The sequence below is a fragment of the Drosophila sulfurigaster genome, chromosome 2R (assembly GCF_023558435.1).
Source record: "Drosophila sulfurigaster albostrigata strain 15112-1811.04 chromosome 2R, ASM2355843v2, whole genome shotgun sequence".
Lineage (NCBI taxonomy): Eukaryota > Metazoa > Arthropoda > Insecta > Diptera > Drosophilidae > Drosophila > Drosophila sulfurigaster.
In genome coordinates this window covers 29,605,835-29,629,912 of record NC_084882.1, presented here as the reverse complement: position 1 = coordinate 29,629,912, position 24,078 = coordinate 29,605,835, and the positions used below count along the sequence as shown (strand labels likewise).

The 24,078-nt window shown below is 41.3% G+C and overlaps 2 protein-coding genes across 3 annotated transcripts in view; one reads left to right on the top strand and one right to left on the bottom strand.

Moving 5' to 3' along the window:
• LOC133838529 (uncharacterized) overlaps nt 1-11,484 on the top strand; it is a 49,626-nt gene extending 38,142 nt beyond the window's left edge. The window contains 5 exon segments of the mRNA XM_062269655.1: nt 665-927; nt 2,478-2,652; nt 4,750-4,990; nt 9,383-9,651; nt 10,625-11,484. Coding sequence (XP_062125639.1) covers nt 665-927; nt 2,478-2,652; nt 4,750-4,990; nt 9,383-9,651; nt 10,625-11,053 — 1,377 coding nt within the window. The 3' untranslated portion in view covers nt 11,054-11,484.
• Nucleotides 11,485-15,802: 4,318 nt separating this feature from the next.
• LOC133837753 (allatostatin-A receptor) lies at nt 15,803-23,609 on the bottom strand. Of its 2 annotated transcripts, XM_062268612.1 has the most exons (4): nt 21,909-23,608; nt 19,493-19,771; nt 19,268-19,426; nt 15,803-16,288 (listed from the first exon to the last, which is right to left on the bottom strand). In XM_062268612.1, exons 1-4 carry the CDS (start codon nt 22,494-22,496, stop codon nt 16,193-16,195), a joined length of 1,122 nt encoding a protein of 373 aa, XP_062124596.1. In that variant the 5' UTR covers nt 22,497-23,608; the 3' UTR covers nt 15,803-16,192. The 2 variants fall into 2 exon arrangements, with proteins under 2 accessions (XP_062124596.1, XP_062124597.1); XM_062268613.1 differs by lacking the exons at nt 19,268-19,426; nt 19,493-19,771 and having other exon boundaries at nt 21,909-23,609.
• Between the last annotated feature and the right edge of the window lie 469 nt (nt 23,610-24,078).

Below are 24,078 nucleotides of genomic sequence, written 5' to 3'. Positions count from 1 at the left end.
TATTGAAAATATATACATTAATCTGAAAAATACAAAATTCTTAAAATAAGATCGATAATAGTAGATTTAGGTTCCAAAATTCTCGAGTCAATTTTAATTTCTACACAGTTTTTATCTGGCTGTCTGTATTTTAGATCATAGCTCAGTTAGATCACTATTTTTCAATGTAGTCTGATTAGATCCTGGGTTCACATTCAATTCATTTCATCGATGATAAATATTTCATAAGTAAGAGTTTCAAGATATGCAACTGAGTAACCAACTGGTATTTAAATAATAAAATAGTATGCAGCACATAATTTGCATAGACAGAAAAGGAAATTTGTAAACTTTAATGTATTTTTTTTTAATCTTATAATAACTTTTGTGTTCTTAAGAGAGTTTAGAATTACATCTTAATAATAAGAACTTTGTCCTCTATTAAATGTTCTTATCAATCAAGAGTGTTTTCACACTTGAATTTTTTCATGCTCTTAACACACTTTTTAGGTGAACATCTTCAGTGCTAAGACCTAAATTTTGATTTGAGAACATTTATTTCTTTCAGTGCAGAGTAGTAAAGAGAGAACAGAGAGCAGAGAGCTGTACTTCAGTGGAATTCATTTCATTTCATTTTGATGTTGCACACTCACACTTTTTTTTTTTCTCCTTCTTTTATTTGCAGCACATAATCTACTTACTGTGCCGCACACAAGCGCTGCTGATGCCCAGCTACGGGGAGCTGCAACACTTGGCCGCACTGATTGGCAACGTCTACCTGAAGAGTTCGCATTGCTTCATACGCATTGCGGCGCTGCAGGGTCTGCTCTGTCTATTAGAATGCTGCAGCCGCACCAATACGGCGATGGGCAAGCTCAGCGATGAGCTCGCATTGTTGCGTGACTTAATTGTGGGCTATATCAATCGTCATGGCATCATTGATGAGAGGTACGTATGTATGTATGTATGTATGTACGAACGAGCAGCAGTCGAAAATTGATGATGATACATGCAACAATTAGCAGAGCAGTCGAAAATCGAATATTTTGCCAAAAGCAGTGCTTTAAGTTATTAGTTGCTTAAATTCTCAACTACGTTTTTTGACAATCAAGCAGCTTTCATTACTCTAGAGTATTAAGTCTTTGTCTCGTCTCATGCTGTTGCCCTTTGCTTTGGCATGTTTTGGGTTAACAATACGCTGTGTGTGCTGCAGTCAGTGTATTAGTCAAACTGTATCTCTCTCATCGCTCGGTCGCCTCATCTAATAATGGCCAAAGTTCTCATTTTGCATTATGGTTAGTTTGCTTCTCCTAACTCAGCTCGTCATCATCGCACACACAAGCAGCCAGCCAGCAGCCTTGATGTCTGTTGCCAGGTAGCAAGGTTTGCCTGAAGGCGAAGCGAGGGGTTGTTGGCGTTATCAAAAAGTTTTCAAGGACTGCGACGCAGGATGCCATTTTGAGAGGGTAGTTGTAGTTGTAGTTGTTGTTGTAGTTGGCTTGGCAAGCCAAAAGTCGAAGTTCTAATAACTCGACGGGCAAAAGCAATGGCTATTGAAAGTTGGTTGCGTTGTGTCGATAGATTTTGCCAAGTCAAGCGCAACGGCTGCCTCCTGCCTGCCTGCCTGATCGATGGCACTGCCGGGGCTGCTGTGGTTTATCCACTTCGGCTTCTCCTCATTGTTGTTGTTGTTGTTACTTTGTGTGCACCAGCAAATTGTAATTATTGGCATTGCAGCTGCTGCTGCTTCTGGCTTGTTGCTTGGCTAGCTTGACTGCAACTTTTGGATAACTCCTTGCTGTGGCTATTGATGGAATTTCATATGCCAGCACTTCAGTTGCTTTGCTGCCTCATATTGCCGCTTGCAAGTTTTCGTAGTCAACCTTGAACGTGAGCTACCTGAGAGAGAGAGTGAGAGAGTTGTACGTGCCACATGATTTGCCACGTCAAACGCAAAAACACACAGAGCACCCGAAATTATTAGTTAAATTTGAAATTGTGCAAAAATTGCGCATACGCAGCGTCAAGCCAATAACTGAAAATCAACGCAAATTTGCAGTTGCTGCCAAGCAGCAGCCACAGCAACAGCAGCAACAACAACAACAATGCACAAATGCGTTGCAATTTGGCGTCATTTAGCAATAAAGCGGCACCAGGAAAACTAATCAGCGCACTGACAGCAGCCGGCAAACACACACACACACAGAGACCCCCGCACTAAAACCGGCCTAATTATTTTGTAATTTTACGCGTTCTACGAGGTCGCATGTTGCTCGTTGGCCATTGAGTAAAGCGCAGCTATTTTGTGTGGCAAACGCAGAAGTTCTAATTAATTTAGAGAATACAGAGAAAACACGTTTGGCAGAGGGAGCAACATTTTGCGTTTTACATTGATTACAAGAGCTGGGCAGAACGTAAAAAACATGAATGAAACAACTTGTAATGAAATTGCAAAAGTAGTCCGCTTAATGTAACATTTGGCTTCTTCTATTTTACAGCCCGCTGCAGTTCAGTTCAGCACACACGAAACTGGTCTGGACGCTCAATTACAGCCTGATCGAGTGGACATCGAAATTTGTGCCCCAATGCCATTTGCTATCGAATACGATAATTGCGGCCAACAGTTTCCTAAAGAATACCCACAACGAGGATCTCTATTTGTGTGTGTTGCATGTAAGTATTTAGGCTCTTATTTTTCCCTCCATCGTGTTTGTTTGTCAGTTTATCAAGTTGCCAATCGTTTTGTGCATTGATGGCCCTAAACGTTCGACCCCCACACTGTAACCAAATCAAAGCCAACTGCAACTACTTCGGCTGCATGCCAGCAACGACTTTAGCTCAGACAGCGACGAACGTCGCGCTTAATTGGTTTTTTGATTGACAATTTTCAAGAGCCAACCAACCCACCAGTCCGCCGTCAGTCAAAAACTACAACAAAAAAAAGGAGACGTGTATAGAAAAAACATGGCACTCTGCTCATAACTCGGAGAAAAAAAGGCTGAAGCAACAGCAGCAGTGAAAATGTTTATTGGCCAAAGCAGGGCGCCAAAACTGCGCAAGTTTCAGACACACACACACACCCACACACACACACATGTGTCTCCAAACGTACACACATACATACACATTCTATATGCGTATCCTGCTGCTCCTGGCACTCTCTCTCTTATGTGCAACAGTTTCGGGCCTCAAAGCCAATGCCAGTGTAATGAAATTGTTGCTCAAACATTGTAGCAGAGACAACATCAATAACAAATTCCTCAGTTGGTGCACATAATTTGACCATTTAACAAGTGAGTAGCTCAGATTTTAATTACCTTTGATATACGCCAGTGGATAAACAAATTGCGTGCATCAACTCCGACAGTAATTAACAAATAGTAATGGAACTCAGGCTCTCTCTCTCTCTCTCTGAACACATTCACATACTAGACTTATCATATGACACTGTTCAATGCTCTGTAATGTGCCATCAACAAATAACAAACAGCAAATTTAGCAACTAGTTAAAATATTTTGGTAAATTTAATTTCATCTAATCTTGTTAGCTTAAACAGTGAATTTGCTTTTATACATTTTTGGCGAGGACATTAAGCAAACATTGAGCAGTTTTCTCATGTGCCAAAGGCTAAAGCTAAATTCTCAAATTTATTGAAATGGTTTCTGAAACCAATAGAAAATTCAAGTCGTATTTTAATATGCAATGTTAATTAGATACGCTTTAATATTGTTGTGCCAGTTTATGTATAAAACTTATTAATACTATTTTAGCCAAGTTCTCATCACAATTTGTTTTCAATATTAATATCAAATGTATGTTAAATTCTAATGTCAACATTACAACATTCACATAAGTATTTACAACTAATTAAAATTTTGTCAGACAGCTTTAAAATTAAAATTTACAAATATGTGCAATAAGTTTCACTGTGCGATTAAGTCGATCTTTAGTGATGTAAATATTGTATTATTTAACCAAATTTGTACAACAGAAGTAAGCTCTATATAGCCGCTTTACATTAATGTGACGTGGCATATAACGAACCAAGTGATATTTTGCCTTTTTTTGTCGCATACTTCCGGTCATTGGACATTTTTGTGCATGCTGGAGGCCAAATTAAAAAACGACTTTTGTAGCAATTTATGAAATTTGCACGCAATTCAATTTTGTCATTGTTATTGTAGTTGTAGTTGGCTGCTGTTGCCGCTGTTATTGTTATTGTTGTGGTTGTTGTTGGCGCTACTTGCGCTTTGATGCTGCATATTGGACAGAACCGGGGAGGGCATTTAAACTAATAGAGCACGAGGAGGTGGCCACCGAACAACGACTGCGGTTGGCATGAGACACACAGCGAGAGAGTGTAAGAGAGAGAGACAGAGAGAGGAGAGTGAACAGGGCGAAAGCGAACGACGACGACGACGACTACAGCGGGGCAATAACAATAACAATTTGCCACTCAATTAGCGTGGCCATTACTGAAAAATCCACTTAAGTATGCAATGATAAAATTCAAAAGCGAATCGTTCGCTCCATCGCTATTTTGCTGGTCTATAAGCCTGCCTTTCTCCCGCCTTTTGTTTCGGTTTCTGTTTCTCTCTTGATATTCGAATACTTTTGTATAATGTTTTGTTATTTTTTTCTTTGTTTTTTCTTTTTTTTGTTGTTTTTGGGTATTTGTTTTATCATTTTGCTACATACAACAAAAGTACAACACTCATATACTCTATACATATATATTTATTTATCTGTTGCCTTTATGCTTTGGCCAGGGTCTCGAGCGCATGGTGGTGAACAGTGGCAATGGAAAAGGCAGTGCAATGCCTACCACAACGGAGGCAACCGGAAGTGGCGCGTTGCGTGGTGCCGGAGACTCTGGAGGCGGAGGTGGAGTTGTGGTCACACCACAGTTGCGACATAAAATTGAAAAACTTGCGCTCGAATTGCTGAAAATGGAAAATGAGAAATTTTCAATTCCGGCATTGAAATTGCTTTTGTCCTGCATGTATGTGGGTAAGTACGATAAAGTGACAACAACAACAACAAGAACGAAAAAACGGAGTAATGACAACAACAAATGTGAACAGATATTTGTAGTTTCAAGAAAGCAGCCGAGAAATATTTTGTAATTTTATTTAATGTGAGAACACTTTCCCCAGTGAATCGCGTGAGATAAGTTCTCTGCACAACTTTAATTTCTTAGCTTCGTTATAATTATAATAATCGTAATATGCGCATATCAATGTGAGTAGCTGTTGCTGCTTTCAAAGTCAATTGTTTGCCTAGCATTCGTGTCTGTGTCAGGACATGCTCTTGGGTGAAGTCAGCCTGGCTGTGACTAGCAATTATTCCTGCTGCTATAATCAGCGCTATTTTGGATGGCAATTATTATTATGGCTTGGCAGCGTGTGACACAACACAACGCTACACACACATACAGCACTTCATTTTTGAACTGCTGCTAAACTGTTGAACTGTTTGCTAAGTGCAGTTGTTGGCTTGCTTTTGTTTTTCGGCCATTTGGCGTGCATTTGCATTAGCCCCTCGATGGCAACACATAAACACATTTAGACCTAATCTACACACCAGGCTGGCAAAATTTTTCGGGGGTCAGAGTTAATTATGAAAGCTGCTTTGCTTTAAGCCAAGTCTTGCACACGTTGGTCTCTCTTAATTTTTTTGTTGACTATATGGTATATTTTGTACTCTATTTGAATGTTATAGTATAACGATATACCAAATATAGACTTCGCTGTATTTTAGTATTTTTCAGTATATTAAATTGATATGTCAATAGTATATTTATTTATATAGTATATTTGTGGTATAATAACATATAAAGAATATACTTTGGTATATTTTAGTATTTTGTGATATATTTCAATATATTAAACTATAGTATATTTTACTTTGAATAGTATATTGATATAACAATGATAGACTTTGGTATATTTTGATGTTTTGTGGAATATTATAATAATAATATTGCACTTTTTTTTAAAAGGCTAACGGGTATTTAATAGTCGATCACACTTGATTGTAGTTTTTTACTTGTTCTTTTTTTGGTCAAGTAGCTTAACGGGAATCCGCTTAGTTGCGTTTCATTTAACTGCATGTTGCAGTGAGTTTAGCTCTTCTCTTGAAGCAACTTTAAACTTTTAACTTTAGCTTGGCAGTAAATATGCGAAGAGAGCAGCCAGCTTTTCACCAGAAAACGATGGCCAAAGCCATTTGCACACAAATGTGCGGCACACTACGCATGTATTTTTCTTGCACTTTGTCAGATGCGGAGATGCGGCAGATTCCACATGCAGCATGCAGCATACATTCGGCATTTGGCCCAATACGCGAGCAACGTATTGCTGTATTGCCTGGCGTATTGGGTCCTTGGCAATACACACACACACACACTAGCATGCACTGAGCATGCAAATCCTTTGAAAAATGTCAATGTTTGTGTGCTAGTTGTGCGCCCTTCGCTAAAATGGTAAAATGGCATTGCGTTGCTGCCTACACACAAATCCTGGCCAGGATGAAGTGCAGCTAAGCGGAAGTTGGCCATTGCGTGGCATGCGCCTTTTTTTTGCGTTCGTTTTCGCCAGCCTGGTTTATTAAAGTGTTTGACGGCGTTGCAAAATAAACAAAGACCCGCACGCAGAAGACGACGACAAAGTCACGCCCACGCCCACGCCCATGCCCACAAAAATAGAAATTCGAACGGAAAAAAGAAACCACAAAATGGGGGCGGAGTTCGGCACCTTTTGCCCAAACACGCAATAATAAATATTTGCGGCAATATTGGGCGTCCTTTAAGGGGCCCAAAAACAATGTTGCAAACCCTTTCTATTTCATGCTCTACTCTTTATCATTTTTTTTTGTTTTTTTTGTATTTTTTGTTAGCAAAATGTTTTTACAGTTGTGTTGTCGTGGCTGGTGAAATTTTCAACCTACTGCCCGGTACACGAATTTCTAGAGTTTTTATTTTTTATACCCGCTACCCATAGGGTAGAAGGGTATTATAACTTTGTGCCGGCAGGAAATGTATGTAACAGGTAGAAGGAGGCATCTCCGACCCAATAAAGTATATATATTATTGATCAGCGTCAACAGCCGAGACGATATAACCATGTCCGTCTGTCCGTCTGTGTGTCTGTCCGTCCGTCCGTATGAACACCTAGATCTCAGAGACTATAAGAGATAGAGCTATAATTTTTTCGACAGCATTTGTTATGTTTGCACCCAGATCAAGTTTGTTTCAAATTTTTGTCACGCCCACTTCCGCCCCGCAAATCAAAAAATCGAATAACAAGCCTAATTTTAAAGCTAGAGTTGCGAATTTTGGTTTATACAATAATTACTATAGTAGTTATGATTCCTGAAAATTTGGTTGCGATCAGATAAAAGTTGTGGAAGTTATTAAAGAAATACTTTTGTATGGACAAAAACGCCTACTTACTAGGGGTCTTAGTTGGCCGACAATCTGGTACATTGTGCCGTCTATGGTATATTTTGAATGGTGTACTATATCGATATACCAAACATATCATTTGGTATATTTTTAGTATTTTTAGTATTTTCGGTATATTTTGAAAATGATACCGCAATATTTTGGCTTTATTAAATTTGGGTAGCGGGTATCTCACAGTCGAGCACACTCGACTGTAACTTTCTTACTTGTTTCTTTTTGGTTGCTTGCAACGCTTTCGGCGTTTGTGGTGCGCATAATTGTGGCCAACAGCAGCAGAGCAGCAGCTAAAGTCTTAAACTCGGTAAAAGGGAGAAAGGAGAAGGGAAGTTTAACAACGAGAACAATAGCCAAATTGGCAACAGCTCTGCCGCCAGCGAGGCAACAATGTTAAGCTTGGCCAAAACAAAGGCTGGCGAAAGTTACCGTTGCATTGTAAATAATTCGTGAAAACCAAAAGCCAAATGCAGCCACATTAAACAGCTAAAGGCAAAGCCTTTGACCAGGCCACAAGCACACACACACACACACACACATCGAACACTTGCATATGGGGAGATTGCAACAACTTTTATCAGCGTTCGTCTGCGGCTTTTGGCTTTCAATGCCGTGCCGTTAACATCATTTTTCACCTGCCCCATTCGGCACAACAGCCAAACGCCCCATTAATTTGGCAAGGCTCTAACATATCCTTGTCAGCTTCTGCTCATCATTATCCACATCGAAAGTGGCTGCAGGGCAAAAGAGGGAGCTCAATCAAAAAAAGCAGAAGCAAAAAAAGAAGAGATTTAGTTGAATCAGCTACAAATCGGATATCCCTCTTAATATTTGCCAATGACTTTGAGCTTTGCTTTTCACAGAATTTGAAAATTTTAATACGAAATTAGACTAAAATATGCGAGTTAAAAAGCACGTTGTGCCCAAAGGGAGCCTGCAAGATTATTACAAATTTCGAACATTGAAAATGTGATGAGCTTAAGGTATTTTGGAAAAAGCGTAGGCAACGTAAAAATAAATATTTAAATAAAAGGAAATTTGTAATTTCAATTTTACCAATATGTGCAAAAATAGATCTTTTAAAGATATGTATAGAATTTTGAATTGTTTTTATTAATACTTAGATTTAATTTAGTCAAATTTCATTTATTTAGAAAAGTATCTTAATAACTATGCATGAAACCTTTCAATTCAATGAAAAGAAGTCATGTTTTTTAGTGACTGTTAAAAGTTTTAATAGAAATGTGAGGCACTGTTTTATGTGTTCTAAATCTGACAACTCTTAAAAAATAATGAGTAACTGCTAGTTCATCAAACGCTCTGCGCACATTTTAAACGGTATACATGGAAATCGAGTCGAAAAACAAACAAATAAACTTTGTTGAGCAGTAGCAGCAGCAGCGATTGTAAAAGCAGATCTATACATTCTATAAAACCGCCCACACACTAACGCACCCAGTGAAAAATACACCCACGCACACAGACACAGACAGACTCAGACACACACATATACACAGTGAAAATACGTATTGAAAGTCAGACGCGTCAAGGTGTCTGCTTGTGGGTTTCTGGCCTGGCTGCTTTGGTCTCTTGCAGAGTGGGAAAAAAACAGAAGGTTTGGGAGCGACAACCTCAGCTCGCCGCTGCAGAAGAGAGGGAGGGAGGGAGAGTGGAAGAATGGTGAAAAGTGAAAAATCCATAAAATTTGAATGTAAATTTATGTATGTCCTAGAGGAAGTTTTAGCTCTGACATTGACGTTGGCATTTGTTGTTTGTTGTTGGTCGTGTTGAAGCCCGCGAGCGTATAAATAATGGCCAGTAGTGAAGCTGCCGCTGTTGCCGCTGCCGCTGCCGCTGCTTTGGCTGCCTTTGTTAATTGTAAAGTTTTTAAGCTTGTCACACGTTTCACTTCTTTTTTTTCTTCCTCCACATTTTCTACACAGGCTCTGCGGCGCAGCTGGAGAACACGGAGCTATCGAATGGCATTGTGCAGGACGATCCGGAGATAATCGCGCTGCAAAACGATAAAGTCGATATACTTTTGCATTGTATTAAATCATCGACTCGAGACGCCGCCTGGATTTATGGACAAGTGCTGTGCCAAATTATACGTGATTTAGTGCCACCGAATGAAATATTGACGAAGGTCATAAAGGAGTTTCTGGCCATAAATCAACCGCATGGCGATGTTATTGCTACGATTGTGTATCAGGTGAGTAGCAGTCGAAAGCCAAGTCTAGGCATCGAGTTGGTTGGTCTCTTGGTCAGTGCTAGCAAATGGTACAAAGACATCGGACACACACAATCGACTTCTCACCCAAAAGCAGCCAATCGTGCATGGCAGGTGTGCGAGTGTGTGTGTGCGTGTGTGGTTGCCTTTGGGTTACTTTATGGACCGCTGCGCTGAGGCTGCTGCTGCTGTTGCTGCACCGCTAATATTTGGCATGGTCGAAAGGGTAAAATACTTGCCTCCACTTTGTCAGTTAACAGCTTGCGAGTGTGTGAGTGTGCGAGCGTGTGTATGCTCGGAATTTGTTGGCAGCTTGAAAATTAATGGAATTCATGGCTACACAGCTTGGCCTTCTGACCATCGCCAGCCCAAAACGTACGCAACTATGTGGGTCAGTTGGCCCAAGAAGGCATCCACAGTGGTGCCATAAAATTTTTTCATTAGGTTCAAGGTTGCCCAGTGGGCGTGTGCCGAGTGTGCGAGTGTGTGTGTGTACAGGGAAATTAATAAAAAAGTGAAGAGGAGAAGCATGAGACTTAGCTTCAGTTAAAGGGGCAAGCGCAGATTGCACTGTCATTTGGGGGCAAGTTAACTGACCTGACCTCAGGCCGCAGCAGCTCAACACCAACCGACAAAAAAGCAAAAAGAAGCAGGGCAATTTCATTACCCTTAAACTGTGCCACAAAATATGTATACAGTGCAGTGATTTTCCTTTTTTTTTTGTTTTTTACAACTACTTTCTTCTGTTTTGCTTTGTTGCATTCACTTTCCAAACGGGGAGTTGAGACGGGGGAGGCAGTTGTAATCAAAAAGTGTTTGGCCCGTTTTGCTTTTTGAACTCTTTTATATATTTTGTGTTGTTGTTGTGGGGAGTTTTTGCCAGCAGCTTTCACTGGAAAATTTCGGTGTGCTTTGTTTCATTTTGTATTTTGTGTACGTGCTCTTGTGCTTGCAGGTGTTTCGCTCCGCTATTGACTCATCGTTCCTACAAATGCTGCAGGACTGGCTGATCTGTACGCTGCCAACGTTCCTCGCCCAGCCGGAGGAGCAAGGTGTCTGGGGTCTGAGCGTCATCTTTTTATCCGCTTCCATAAATCTGCATTTGATTAAACTATTTCCGCTGGTGCTTGGCATCGGTGGCGTCTCGACAACGGCGGCGACTGCAACAACAACAACGAATACAACAACAACAACAACAACAGGAGCAAGAGCAACAACAGGAGTGCCACGGAAATTGGGTCAACACGAAATTGCATTGTTCGTGACAGCTGCACAAGATTTCCATGCGAAATTGAGTGGCGAGCAGAAGTTGCGCTTTCGCGAGGCCTTTAAGAACTACGAGCAGTCTCAAGTTTATGCCGGGATGCTACGGCGTCTCTGCTAGCGATAAGACCAATGCGAAGAGCTGTGAATTTTGCTGCGAATCGAAATTGCACTACTCTCTACACACACACCCCCTAAAGGATTTCACAACGGATTTGACCAACAACAGCAACAAAAAGTTGTTCCCCTGGACAAGCGCAAGCGTGAATAACTAATTGCTAGCAAAGTTCAAAGCGGATGTTAACGTCCGACTTCTGCTCCTGCTGCTGCTGCTGCTGCGTTCTCATTCTCGTTCTCAACCTCAAAAGTTCTTTAATAGTTTGAGAATTCAAAATTAATTTATGGTTTACATTATGTGTAACTAATATTTAAATTATAACCGCGTCTCTTCCACTCTTCGACTCTTCCCTTTTTCTATCTGTCTCACGCTCCGCAACACTTCAAACTTTAACGACCCGCAATTAATTCGTGAGACGTCCCCTGTCTGCTTTTTACAAATTTTGTGTTCTTGTCAGTTTTTCGTAAAGTTTTTCATTTATATATTATGACTTGGCTTGTTAGTCGGTCTCCTCTACCCGGGTTAAAGTTGAGCCAGCGCCGCGAGCGTTAGTAGTCATTAGTATGCGGCCTAATCAATTGCTAGTTAATTTCATTAAAAATTCCATTATGTTAAATCGAAAAAAACATACCCCCCGAATAAAAATTCGACTTATATATTCCAATTGTAACTTGATAACAAACAAAAATATATAAACTGTTTAAAAGGCTTCAAATAAATATTTAATAAAAATAAAATTTAATCTGTGTTGTGATTGAATCTTGAAGTGCGTTTCGTATTCCAGGAAATATACTTAAATCATATTGCTTCTTTTTAGAGCAATCTGTGTTTTAATGCCCGTTAAACTGTGTGGAAATCCGTTTGAACTTTTGCACTTTTACCTCGACCTGCTGCTGCTTCTACTGGTTTTTCCTACTTGCTGCCATCTTTCATCTTTCGATGAGGTATGTAACACAGTTTATGTGCATTTTTGAGTTGAGTTACAAGTAAGCGCATTAAAATTGACAAAATGTCACTCAAAAAGTATCGGAAAAGTTCTTGACTCTGAAAAAGGTAAGTTCCCTAAACCGACGACCAGCTTAAGCGACTTGCAGTTGCGCTGCTTATTTAATATAATATTCTTTGGTAGTACGCAAATTAATAATTTAGGCAATTGTTTTTCGTTTTGGAAATTCCATTTTTCTTGTTTCAGTGCAGTTTATTTTTAGCTTTAAAAAATCAGCTTATCTGCAGATTTATTGCTAATAAGCTCAACGCTACGCGCTGTAGGGTAACAGGCAAGGAATAAGAAGATTTTCCGCCATTTCGTGACTTATAGAAGTTGCACAAAAAACTGTTGTATACTTTACTAACAGCCCAGCCCTCAGTGCTCTCTATATATGTATGTGTGTGTGTGGGAGCAGAAATTGACAGATCAACTTTTTGCTGCATGCGTACACATGTATGCTGCAAGTGTGTGTGGGCACCTGTGTGTGTGTGTGTATGTGTGTGTGCTTGGGTGCATATTGTGCATAAGCTAAATTTTTAGCTGTGAAATTCGTCAGCTGAGCAGACAACATTTGGCAAGGCGAGTCCGCGAATTGCGCAATCTAAATGAAGTTATAATATAAAGCTGTCGCATATTATGTAATCGAGAATAAAGATGTTGTATAAGGTAAAAGTACGAACCAAAGAGGTCATACACATTTATAGTAAATGAACATATGTTCAACAAATAAATATTGACACTTCAAAACTGATCGCAAAATTTTGTACAGTCACCGCCTGTAAAAAGCAGAAAATTTTAAATATTCTACCAGGCGAACAGAAGTGAACAGTAAGAAGTCAAACGAAAAATCACTTACGCCATTTGCTTGCAAATGTAAACAGTGAGAGAAAGAGAGAGCTGCACAAACGAGAGCATCAAAAGCAATGACTAATGACAGCTTGGCGCTCTCAGAGAGGATCACAACAATATCAGCTGTTCTTTGTTTTGCTTTGTGTTCAGCTGTTCTTCCACTTGCTGCTGCATTATGTTCGCCTGGTATTTCAGCTGTATTGAATGCTAGTTTAAAAGTGAATTTATCTTTATTTCTTAATGTTGTTGTAATTATCTTTCTATATAATATATATTCATATTATGTTCTTTATTGTGTCATGCATAATGTGCATACTTAAAATTTTTACCTGCAAAATTTACCAGCTGAGCAGACAACATTCGGCAATGCGAGTCTAAATGAAGTGCAAAGCTGTAGCGCATTATGTAACCGAGAAGAATGCTTTTTTTTCTTCTTTTTTTGGGGGGTGGAGTGCTTGTGTTAAGTTGCCGCTGAGACAATGTCCTTGTTTTGTAGCCATTGTCGCGATTATGGCACACGCCAAGAGGCAATTTGGCTGTCGCTCTGGCCATAAACTGCAACATTTCGGCTATCAGCATTTGGTTACGCTTCATTTGGCCAAATAGCCGTAACGGGCCCGGGCACAGATTGTCTCTCTATAACATACTAGTAAGCCGATGTGTCTTTGGCTCGCCCCCGTTTCGCCAATTTATGTGGCGCGACTGACTGACCGAGCGAGCATTGAGCCCAAAAATGCCAAACACTGTCGCAGGTGTGCCAGACACCATGACCTACGCTCTGCTCTGTGTGTGTGTGTGTGCTTGTGAGTGTCTCGTTGTCGGTTGTCGCCATTGCCATTGCGGTTTTATCCTGTTCCACTCTGATGCCAATGTGTTCCTCGTTCTCTTCATCGCTGTTAACTTTGCCAAACTGCGCAAAACTCACCTCATTTCGGAATTGCGCTCTTCGAGCAACGAACGCTCTTAAAGCACCCACGAAGCATCGGCACTGTTAAGTACGCTCTCTCTCAGACTCACGCTCTCTCGCTCTCTTTTCACTCTCTTGCTGTAATGACTAGGTCAGTAGTGCGAATGTTTCGTTTGCCGTTTCGTTTCGCCTGCTTTGTATGCAGCCCAGCACAAAAGTATGCTACAATTTCTTAATGCTCAGCGTCTCAGCAGGCAACAAACACACAGACACATAGTCACACATACTCCTACACTCACGCAAGCAAAGCCACGACAACTGTTACACTCACAGTTATGATTATGATTATTGTTATGATGATAACGTTGTTGCTAGTGCCATTGTTGCTGTTGTTGCTGGCGGTGTTGCTAGTGTTATTGTTTGGCTATTTGTTTGGGCTGGGTGCTACAATGACTTATCCACGACGTCGTCGCCGTCCAGTTGAGCGTGCGCTTTTATGGTGCCAATAGTTTTACTTCATTGAGCAGAGTATGCGTGTGAATTTGAGTGTGTGTGTGTGTGCTGCGAGTTGAATTGTTGCCAAACATTATCTAATGAACAACAGCTGCTGTTGTGTGTTGTATTGTGTGTGTTGTGTTGGCTCTGCAACACCTTTTGTGGCAGCTAATTTGAAATTTTAATTATATTGCCGGCATGATGAAGTGACACCTGTCAGCAGCTGATACGCCTTAATCACGCAAGCACCTTGGCGAAAAGTACTCGCCACCGCCACGCCCCCCTTGTCTCTGACCAATTTTACGTGTAAAAATCAACACCCCGCACACCCCCTCCCAAAACTAACGCTCTTAGCATTGGACATTGGACATGCTCGCCACGCTTATTAAAACTGAATAAATTATGCAAAAGTGCGCACAGCTCGATTTCCTTTGCCCCGAAAGCCTAACACAAGACGTCGACGACGACGACGAACGCTGCATAATTAATTCAGCTCAATGTCCAGCCGCAAGGTGAGCAAAAGCAACAGGGAGAGAGTGAGAAAGTGATGATTGGAGAGGGGAATGCAATCAAATCGTCGATATGAGTGAGGCTGACTTTAAAGTGATGCCAAGCTGTCGATGGTCGCGTCAAGATTGTCAAACTGAAGTCACGAGTCGTGAATTGCCAATGAACGAGAGAGAAAGAAAGAGAGAGAGGGAGAGTGATGGAAAGAGAGGCAGACACTCGCACAGTGGGTGTGACAGACATTAGAATAAATAAATGCATGAGTGAGTGCATAAATGAATGCATGAGTACGAGTGAATGCGCACGAAGCGAGCTGCCAACGACACCCCAAAAATGCAATGCGGAGACTTTTCTAGCTCACTGTGGATTGTGTGTTGGTGTGTGCGTAATGTGTGACCGTTTGTGGTGCCATGTTTGTGCAGGAAACAGCGACTATGGCGATGGCGATGGCAATGGCAACGCCTGCGGCACAATGCAATATATACATGACAAGTATTTCAATTTTCGCGTTTTCCGCATCACTTCATGGAAATTCAAACGCCAGCAGCGCGCCATCGTTTTGAAATAGTTTTTGACTATTTTTCGGCAGTTATTGAATGAATGAATTGTGTTGCTCCACCCAAACCCAAAAACAACAAACAACTCAATCGAAATGGAGTTGTAGCATTATTTCATGTTGATTCATTTTTATTGTTTACACTGAATTAGCCGAAGAGCTGCGCAATTAAGAGTTCTGTTTACACTCAAATGTCGCCTCAATGCACACGGCTTGAGACGCGGCGCGTGGCTCATAAAATTAAGCGAGTTAATTCCGATAGAACATAGAATATTAGCCTACAATACACATACATACAAATATATATATATATACATCAATATCTATACTTTAAGTATTCAATATATAAATATACAAATATATATATATTTAATGGTGCGCTCAAAGCGCAAAGCGACTTCAAAACGCGATTCGCCATTTATTCAGCGATTTTTAGTTCGTTGTTGTTTGTTGTTGTTGTTGATAACTTTTTTGGTCCTTTCATTTTGACGCCGTTGCCCGTTAATTAACGGCACATGCTCAGCCCATAATTGCTCGTATTTAGCCGGTTGGCCACGTCCAAAACGACGCTTCAAGCGTCCACAAGGCAATCAATCTGCCTCCCTCAGCTCTCAGCTCCAATTCCAGTTTCCCAGCTGCTCGTTGTCGTCTACATCTTCATCGCAGTTCTGTCTATGTATTGGTGTGTGTGTGTGTCGGTCAATCACTTGGCTCAGCTCAGCTTTCGATACGACTAAGCATACTATATGTATGTATATACTATATATAACATTGTGTTGTTGTTGGACTATTCCCATTGCCAGCTGTTTGGGGGCGAGTTTTGCGAAGCCAAAGTGGCGCTTAGAGTCCCGTTGTTGAGGTGCGGGCACAGGATGTTTTCCGTGGCGGCGGCAAATCAGATGTGTAATTCTGGTAGCGATTCGAGCAGTTAATGGCCTGCAGAGTAAAAGAGAGAGAATACGGCGGGCATAAGTTAATGCTAAAAATACATAAAAATAACGACAGTAAATTGAGCCAGCGAGCGCACAAAATGTTTGATTAATGATGTGTTTGGGTTTTGCGGAACCTGTCGAACCTCTGCCTCTGCTGCTGCTCACTAACAATTCCCCTATCAACCAGGAACCAGCAACTAAGCATCCCAACATCCCACCTTGGGCACGCTCTTTCGCTTTGTGTCTGTGGCTTTGCATTTGAATGATTAGATTTGATTCAATATTCAATTATTTAACTGGTTTGAGGTGTTGAAATGCCTACAGAGATACCGAGCGAGCACTAAATGTGCCTCCATTACACACCGTCCCCGTTCCCTTCTCCGTTCTCCACTCCTGTTGGGCGTTTGCATATAAATGATTTATGAATTTGCGCTCTGATTGAACTGCCCTGAAATTGTTGATTAGTGCGCCGTCATAGAAACAACAACAACAACTAGAGTAGCAACAACAACAACAACAACAATGGCGCAAAGCTACGGCATTTCCATGCAATCGCTCTGGGGAAATGAGTTACGGTTTTTGGGGCCCCGTCGAATTTCAAACCATTTCCAAAATGCCATTGTATTTGTGTGTATACGTGTATGTGTGTAGGTTGTATTTGCGTTTTGGTTATTATTTGATTACGCTGCATGGTGAAGCTATGAAATTTACACACACACCCACACACACACACAGCCTTCAATTTGCTGCAAAATTATCAAATAATCATGGGCACCGTGCCACGTGCCAAATGTGTCCTACAATTTAAAAGCATTTTAAATACCCTTTTGGTGCTTTATAACTGCAGCTTACACATCACGTATACGCAATGTTGCAAGCTAAAATAACAATGTATAGTCAAAAAAATTACAAAGTATGCTCAGCAATAATAAGCAAAAATCTATTTGTAAATAATTAAATGCGATTTATCGATAATTTGTTGGCACCGCAAATCGATTAAATATTAGAATGCGATGTTATCTATAATATGCGATTCAAACTTCAGCGAGCATTATTCAATTTGTGAAAGAGAAAAACAGAGAGAGAGAGAGATAGAAAGCTGCAACAGCGTTGGCATACGTTTGACTAATTGTGTAATGGACGCGCTGTCAGTGGGGCAATTAGCCAGTTTGATGTGTCGATACGTGTTTTTGTCTACCTGGCCTGGACCAAGGATTTAAAATTGATGGACTCGAAATCTGTATCTATGTAGCATATACGTATATAATAGATACAACACGAAACAAAACAAAAACAGGCAAAGGCAAAAGTAAAAGCGAGCAGCGCAGCAATTTAATTAATGTAATTAATCTAATTTAATGACTTGACAAACACATCAATTAGCGCCAAGCGAGCGAACCAGGCTCAGTTTGGCGCGCAATTTATATGCAAAGTACCGCAAGACTTTGCGCGCCAGCGCAACAGCAACAGCAACAACAGCGAAACAAATTAAAATATTAAAATTAGGCCACAAAATGATTGAAAGGAAATGTTACAGCGAAATGCGTCGAACTGAACTGGACTGGACTGGTTTTTCGTGCCATCCATCGATGGTCATGGCTTCACTTTGCTTTCCCCAGGATTCCAGCACCCAGAAGTGAGTACAGACAAAATCTCTTTCGTCGTCGTCGACAGTCGCCGTCTGTTTGTCCCTAAAGTAATTAAAAGTAAGTAAAGCAAAGTCGACTCTTCCCCAACTACCTTCGCCCCCTTGTGGAATGCGAACGCAGGGGGGCGTGTCCGTTTTGCCTCGATTTTGGTTTTCAGTTTTGCAACGTTTTTTTTCTTTTATTTTCTTTTACATTTTTGTTGTTGTTTTGTTGTACCGAGTACTTATGTAAATGGCCGCTGACCAAAAGAATTAATGCGCGCGGAAAGTGAGTTGAATCGGAATGAGCCGCTGCTGCTGCTTCGGCTGCTTTGGCTGCTGCTATTGTATGGTCGACGTCTGGTCTTAGTCCCAGATACAAATTACACACAGAGGAGAAAGAGCGTGGGCATTTTACAGTCAACGAACCCATTGAATTAACATAAAAAAGCTTTAATAACCGAAGACCTTCAGGATTTACGCGAGACCTGCTGCATCTGTGACGCATCTTTCGAACATTAAACTCACTCCCACATTCCCCCACATTCAAATATTCGACGCCAACTATTTCACTGGCAAAAATACTATACATCACAAAAATGAGAAATGTTTGTGCCAAAAATAGCAGCAAATCTATCGCTGATCTGATCTGATCTGATTTGATTTAATTTGATAGCTTTTGCGTTCGTTGTGTTTGTTTGAGAATCTTTTCACATGCTGTAAAATTTTGGTATTTATATCGCAATTTTCCTGCTGCGCGTCCCACGCGGCGTATGCGCGTTTTTCGCACTTAACTCATTAAGGCCGCCTACTGGCAGCAAATGTTTCTAAATCGTGCGCGTTTCTTCAATATTGGGGAATCATTTTTATAGTTTTCGGTTTCTGCTTTGTTTTGTTTTGTTTTTTTCCCCCTCTCCGAGCATTTGTTGTATCTGCTGTTCGCTGGAATAATTTAATTGATTTATCGATGGAAACGTTTGAGGAATTAAAAGCACATTATAAAAATGCGATGAGACAGCACTAATATATTTTTGCACAGCAACCTGGACATTTCTTTTAAATTTATGCTAGACCAAGCGAAATGTTTAATATATTTATCATAACGCCACTTTATAAATCAATACAAAAATGGTGGGAAACTGGGTCGAGAGCAAGCACTTAATATGTAGCGTGTATACAAAAAAAGGAATATGACAGCGAAAGAGAAAAATCATGACGAACAATGCGCTTAAAATGCTTCAATTGCCAACAAACGAATTGTATTGACGCAGCACTTGCTGTGGCAACAATTGAAGCACATCGACATCGACATCGCCATCGACAAACAACAGACTGTGTGGAAAGTACTTTACTTACCTTATAGAAAGCCTTGCGGAAGTTGTCCGAGAGAAAAGCATAGAGCAGAGGATTGATGCAGGAACTAGTGTAGGCCATTGTGTGCGCAATCACCTGCAGAATGACGGTAAACATCGTTGTCGACGTGTAGACCTCAAGTGCACGCAGCAGCATATAGAGCTGTAAATAAACACGACACGATTAATAATCCATAAATTGAGAATTTCAATTTGTTTAATAAATTACCTGCACTGGCAGCCAGAGCGAGGCAAATGCAATGACAACCACAACAACTAAGCGAGTGACTCGCTTGCGTCCACGTTGCGATTCCTTGGACATTCGAACGCCGCTGCCTTGGCGCCAAAGTCGCATAATCATGCGCACATACAAACCGCTGATGATCATCAGGGGCAGCAAATATGATGTGGTGAAGAATGTCACCTGATAGGTGGACACATGAAGCCAATCGTTATCGGTGAAGCGACAGAAGGCCATGGTGATGTTTGTGTTGTTATCGTGCAAGGTCTGTCAATGCACAACAAACAAAAAAAAAGAAAGGAGGGAATATTACAATATTAAGTATACGTCATGTGTCGCGCATTGGCTGACAGTTTCATGACCCTGACATTCATAAATAAAGCAAATAGTTTTGCATAACTACGAATTGTTGCCACTATCTCTACGACTCACTCACTGTCTGTATCTGAATTCTGTCGCAGGTTGAAACACCGCACACAACACACAACAAGCCTCTTCACATGACGCACTTACACACGGTTCCCTCCACGATGACCCTGCGCATTCTGTGCTATTCTGTAGGGTCATAAACTGCCGCGTCTATCGTAAAAATATTTACCAGGCCTCGGCATTGTTTACAAACTTTCTTGTTTACAATCCAACGTCGCGCATTCGGTTCATATATAAAATACTATTAAAAACTGTACGCATTAAATTGCATACAACAGAATTTTCGGACTAATTTATGGGGCAGATTGACGAGAGTGCAACAGTTAAAGTTGAACCTGATGTTGCCTTAGTTGTCATCACTCTGACTTTTAATGTATTTAAGAGAGTGAGAGAGAGTGAAAGCGAGTGACCCAAGTCAAATGAGATAACATGGCATAAACAGCTGTCAATCAATGCCAGGCGAGAGATCTCTGCAATTTAATGTTTGATACTCGTGACAGGCATATGCCCCATTTGAGTGCGTATAGGAAAATAGATATTGATAAGCTATGCCCATCTGTTATTGCCATTACTCTCTCTCACTCGCACTCGCACTATGTGTGTGTGTGTAATAGACATCATAGACGTAATATGAATATAATTAATAGCAAACTGTTAATTAACATGTTGATCAAACATGAGTTAATTATGTCTTTTTATCGCATGTTTCTCCATTGTTTGCCTACATTTGTCTACATGTGTGTGTGTGTTAGTGTGTGTGTGTGTGTTATCAACACACATTCAATTTGGGGCTGCTATTTTGCCAGCTTAATCCTCGGGGCCGAGGCAAAACAAATAACAAATAACACACAGGCAAATAACAAAGCAAACGCAGCGCAAAGCCCAAGCGTGAAAAAAAGGAGCGTGAAATGGCATTTAATAAAATATCAAGTTACAATAACAACACAACAATAACAATAACAACTGCAAAGCAAATGGTCCATTCGATTCATTGATAAAGACTCTAACGGCGATAAGATACGTTTAATTACAGTCGACTCCGATTCGATTCCATTCGATTCGATTCGATTATGAGTAGGCGGCGACTCACACAATGAGCTTGCTTTCTCTTTCATTAGCTATGTCAAGGGTAAGGGCAAAATACTTATGTGTGGCTAATGGAACGTATTCAAGGATTTACCGCAACTAATTTACAGGATGTTTTTTCTTACCGTAAACAATTTGATCTGCTGCTTGTCATAAGTTAATTCCCAAAATTTTGAAGACCTTCATGGTAAAGCACATAAAAACTGTTGTGCATTATCTAAACAACAAATTTAGCGGGACTTATTAAACAATTAACTTGTTCTTCACACTCGCTCGCATCATAAAAACATTAACGCTTTAATCGAAATCGGAAAATGGAAAAATTTAGAAAATTAGAAAATTGAGACGCAACTAACAACGAGTATCAAGGTCATATTCTTATGATTTATCATACGCCGCGTATGCCGGTGCTGTGATCAATTTGCCAGGCAACGTTTTTGAGATAGTAAGTACTAGAAATGAGCTGAATTGCAGACACTGCAAACGGATGAAGCGCACATGAGTTGAACAGCTTTCAGCATTGGCATTGGCCATATCACCCCGTTCAGGTTCGGGTTGGGAGCTATAAAGTGCCTCAGCTTGTAGCTGTATAATTAAAATTTATGCATTTAAAATAGCAAATTAGTAACAAAAACCAAAACGAGCGCAAAAATATTTCGAGAATATAAACACACACGCAACGCAAACAAAAAAAAAAGTAGTATAAACTTAAATACAAATAAAAAGAGGCGAAAAACAGAGGCGTATCAGAGATCGACATATAACGAGGTGCCGATGATGGAAAGCAATAAATTTCGGCTTGGCCTATGTTATTCGCAGCACATTCGGGCACAGCAGGCAACCATCCACGAGTGGAATGGCCCTGAAACAATCTTTTGCTTTTACTTACCACAATGTCATGCGCAAAGGTGACCGGCATCGAGATGGTCAAAACAACGGCCCACAGCGTGAAGATGGCGATCTTTGTGATGTGCTCCGTTCGCAGCATTCGCGATCGAATCGGATGCACCACGGCCAGAAAGCGATCCACCGACATCAGCACAAGCGTGTAGATCGAAGCATACGCGGTGACCACAATCAAATACTGAACTGTGCGACACCACAGAGTGCCAAAGGGCCAATTCATGGTCACATAATCGATGCCCGTGAAGGGGACACAAAAGATGACAAACATCAGATCGGCGGCAGCCAAATTCACAATCAGCAAATTGGTTGTCGAGTGCATGTTCTTGTTGAGCACCACAACGAGGATGACCAACAGGTTGCCCAGGAATCCCGTAATGGCAATGATGCCAAAGCAAATAGGCACCACCCAGCGTATAACACTTCGTATTTCTTCGAATTCAGCATAACTGAATCCTTGGTCATTGTCTGTGCTGTTGCTGCCGTTGTTGATGCTGCTCATTGTGGTCACCTCGTGCAGCAACCAATCGTGGCTGCTGCTTAAGTTTAGTTCCAACGTAATGTTCTCATTCATTTTGTCGACTGTTGAGTTTCTTCTATTGATTTTTAATTGGCCGCTCGCTTATTACATTTCCCGGCGTTTTATTGTGTGCTCAGTATATTTTCAATTTGAGCAATGCCTTTTGCCTTTGTCCCGTTGTCCGCTGTCCGCTGTTGAGCGCGCGACAGTTTCTCAGTTGTATTTTCACAGTTCGTCGCATCCAAATAACAAATTTCCAATTAAACGATTTTCAGCAGTCGTTCGCTACGTCGTTCGCTCTCTCTCTCTCTCTCTCTCTCTTGGTCGACAAAGGCGCAGAAAGGACCAAATGTTTTTTTCAATTATCATGCGCAATAATCCAAAGGGAGCCACATCGTTGTCCGACTGAAGGCAGCACAGCGAAAGGAAGCAAACCTTAATGCATGGACTACTACAACACGTACACTGAATCCAATCACCGTTCGTTGCGGGTGGGCATAAAGGACAATTTGGAGCCACACCAATACACACACACATACACTGCTCTCGAAAGGGGAAGAGACTGAAGAGTGAAGAGTGAGGAAAGTGAACACAATAACGGCGCTGGCCAAACGGTAATTGTAACAAGTTAAGACAACAAAAAGCGTTGCCAAGAACGTCCACTTTTGGCCTCGGTTCGGTTTTGTTTTTTATTCCACCTAATGGCGCGACAGCGGGGACGACGTCAACAGCGACAGCGACTGCGACGCACAGGTAAACCGTGTTGTGTCACACCCACGAAAACGCGGCAAAAACTGCACCCACACTATAAATTGCTTATGATGGCTTCGTGTGTTGCTGTCGCTTCTTCCTCTTCTTCTTTTATTGACAAACCAAACGACATAAATTTCGTGGCACGTTGGCAACGTGGCAGACACACACACACACTTGCACACACACTCTCGCAGTTAGACAGACTTGGAATCGCAAACAAATCGCATAAATTTTTTGCTCGCTCACTCGCTCGGCTGCTAATTTCGTTTTGCGCGCACACACACACAGTCAGTCGACAATTTGATTAGAAAATGTTATGAAATGTTTTTGCTGCTTTTGCTGTGCTGATTTTTGGTGGAAATCCAAAAATCCAAACTGCACGCGTTCGTTTCCAGCGCACAACTGATGGTTGATGTTGCTGATGGTTGTGCCCCAAAAGAATCGCTGTCTACGACGCCGACAAACGGCGGCGGCGGCGGCGGCGGCAGCAGCGACAACAACAATAATCGCTCTGCCTCACCGAGTATGAGTGTGTGGGTATAGATGTGTATGTGTGTGTGGCGCCTCCGCCTGCTCCTCACTCATCACCATTGACAGGCAATGCCTTGCACGCGCTCTGCGCCAGCGGTAGCCGTAGTTGTTTATTTAGCTAGCCAAGCTGCCGCTCCAGCAGCCAGAACATCAACAACAACAACAACAGCAGTTGGCAACATGGCCAAATGGCCGGTAAGATGCTGTTTTGCCATTGTTGTTGTTGCTTTTTGGTCACCAGGGTGACAGCAACAACAACAACAATAAGAACAACTTCAGCCACAGCGACAGCTTCCCGCTGCCAATTTCGCCCATTGTTTGGCACAGCTGGATGTCATCGGTGACGTTGTTG

What these genes read in the sequence shown, in the direction of transcription:
- LOC133837753 (XM_062268612.1), bottom strand. Translation starts at nt 22,496, where the DNA reads ATGAATGAGAACATTACGTTGGAACTAAACTTAAGCAGCAGCCACGAT. An exon ending in CGCTCTGGCTGCCAGTGCAG is followed by an intron (nt 19,427 to 19,492) that starts GTAATTTATTAA and finishes GTTTATTTACAG; the next exon opens with CTCTATATGCTGCTGCGTGC. An exon ending in TCCGCAAGGCTTTCTATAAG is followed by an intron (nt 16,289 to 19,267) that starts GTAAGTAAAGTA and finishes TTTACTCTGCAG; the next exon opens with GCCATTAACTGCTCGAATCG.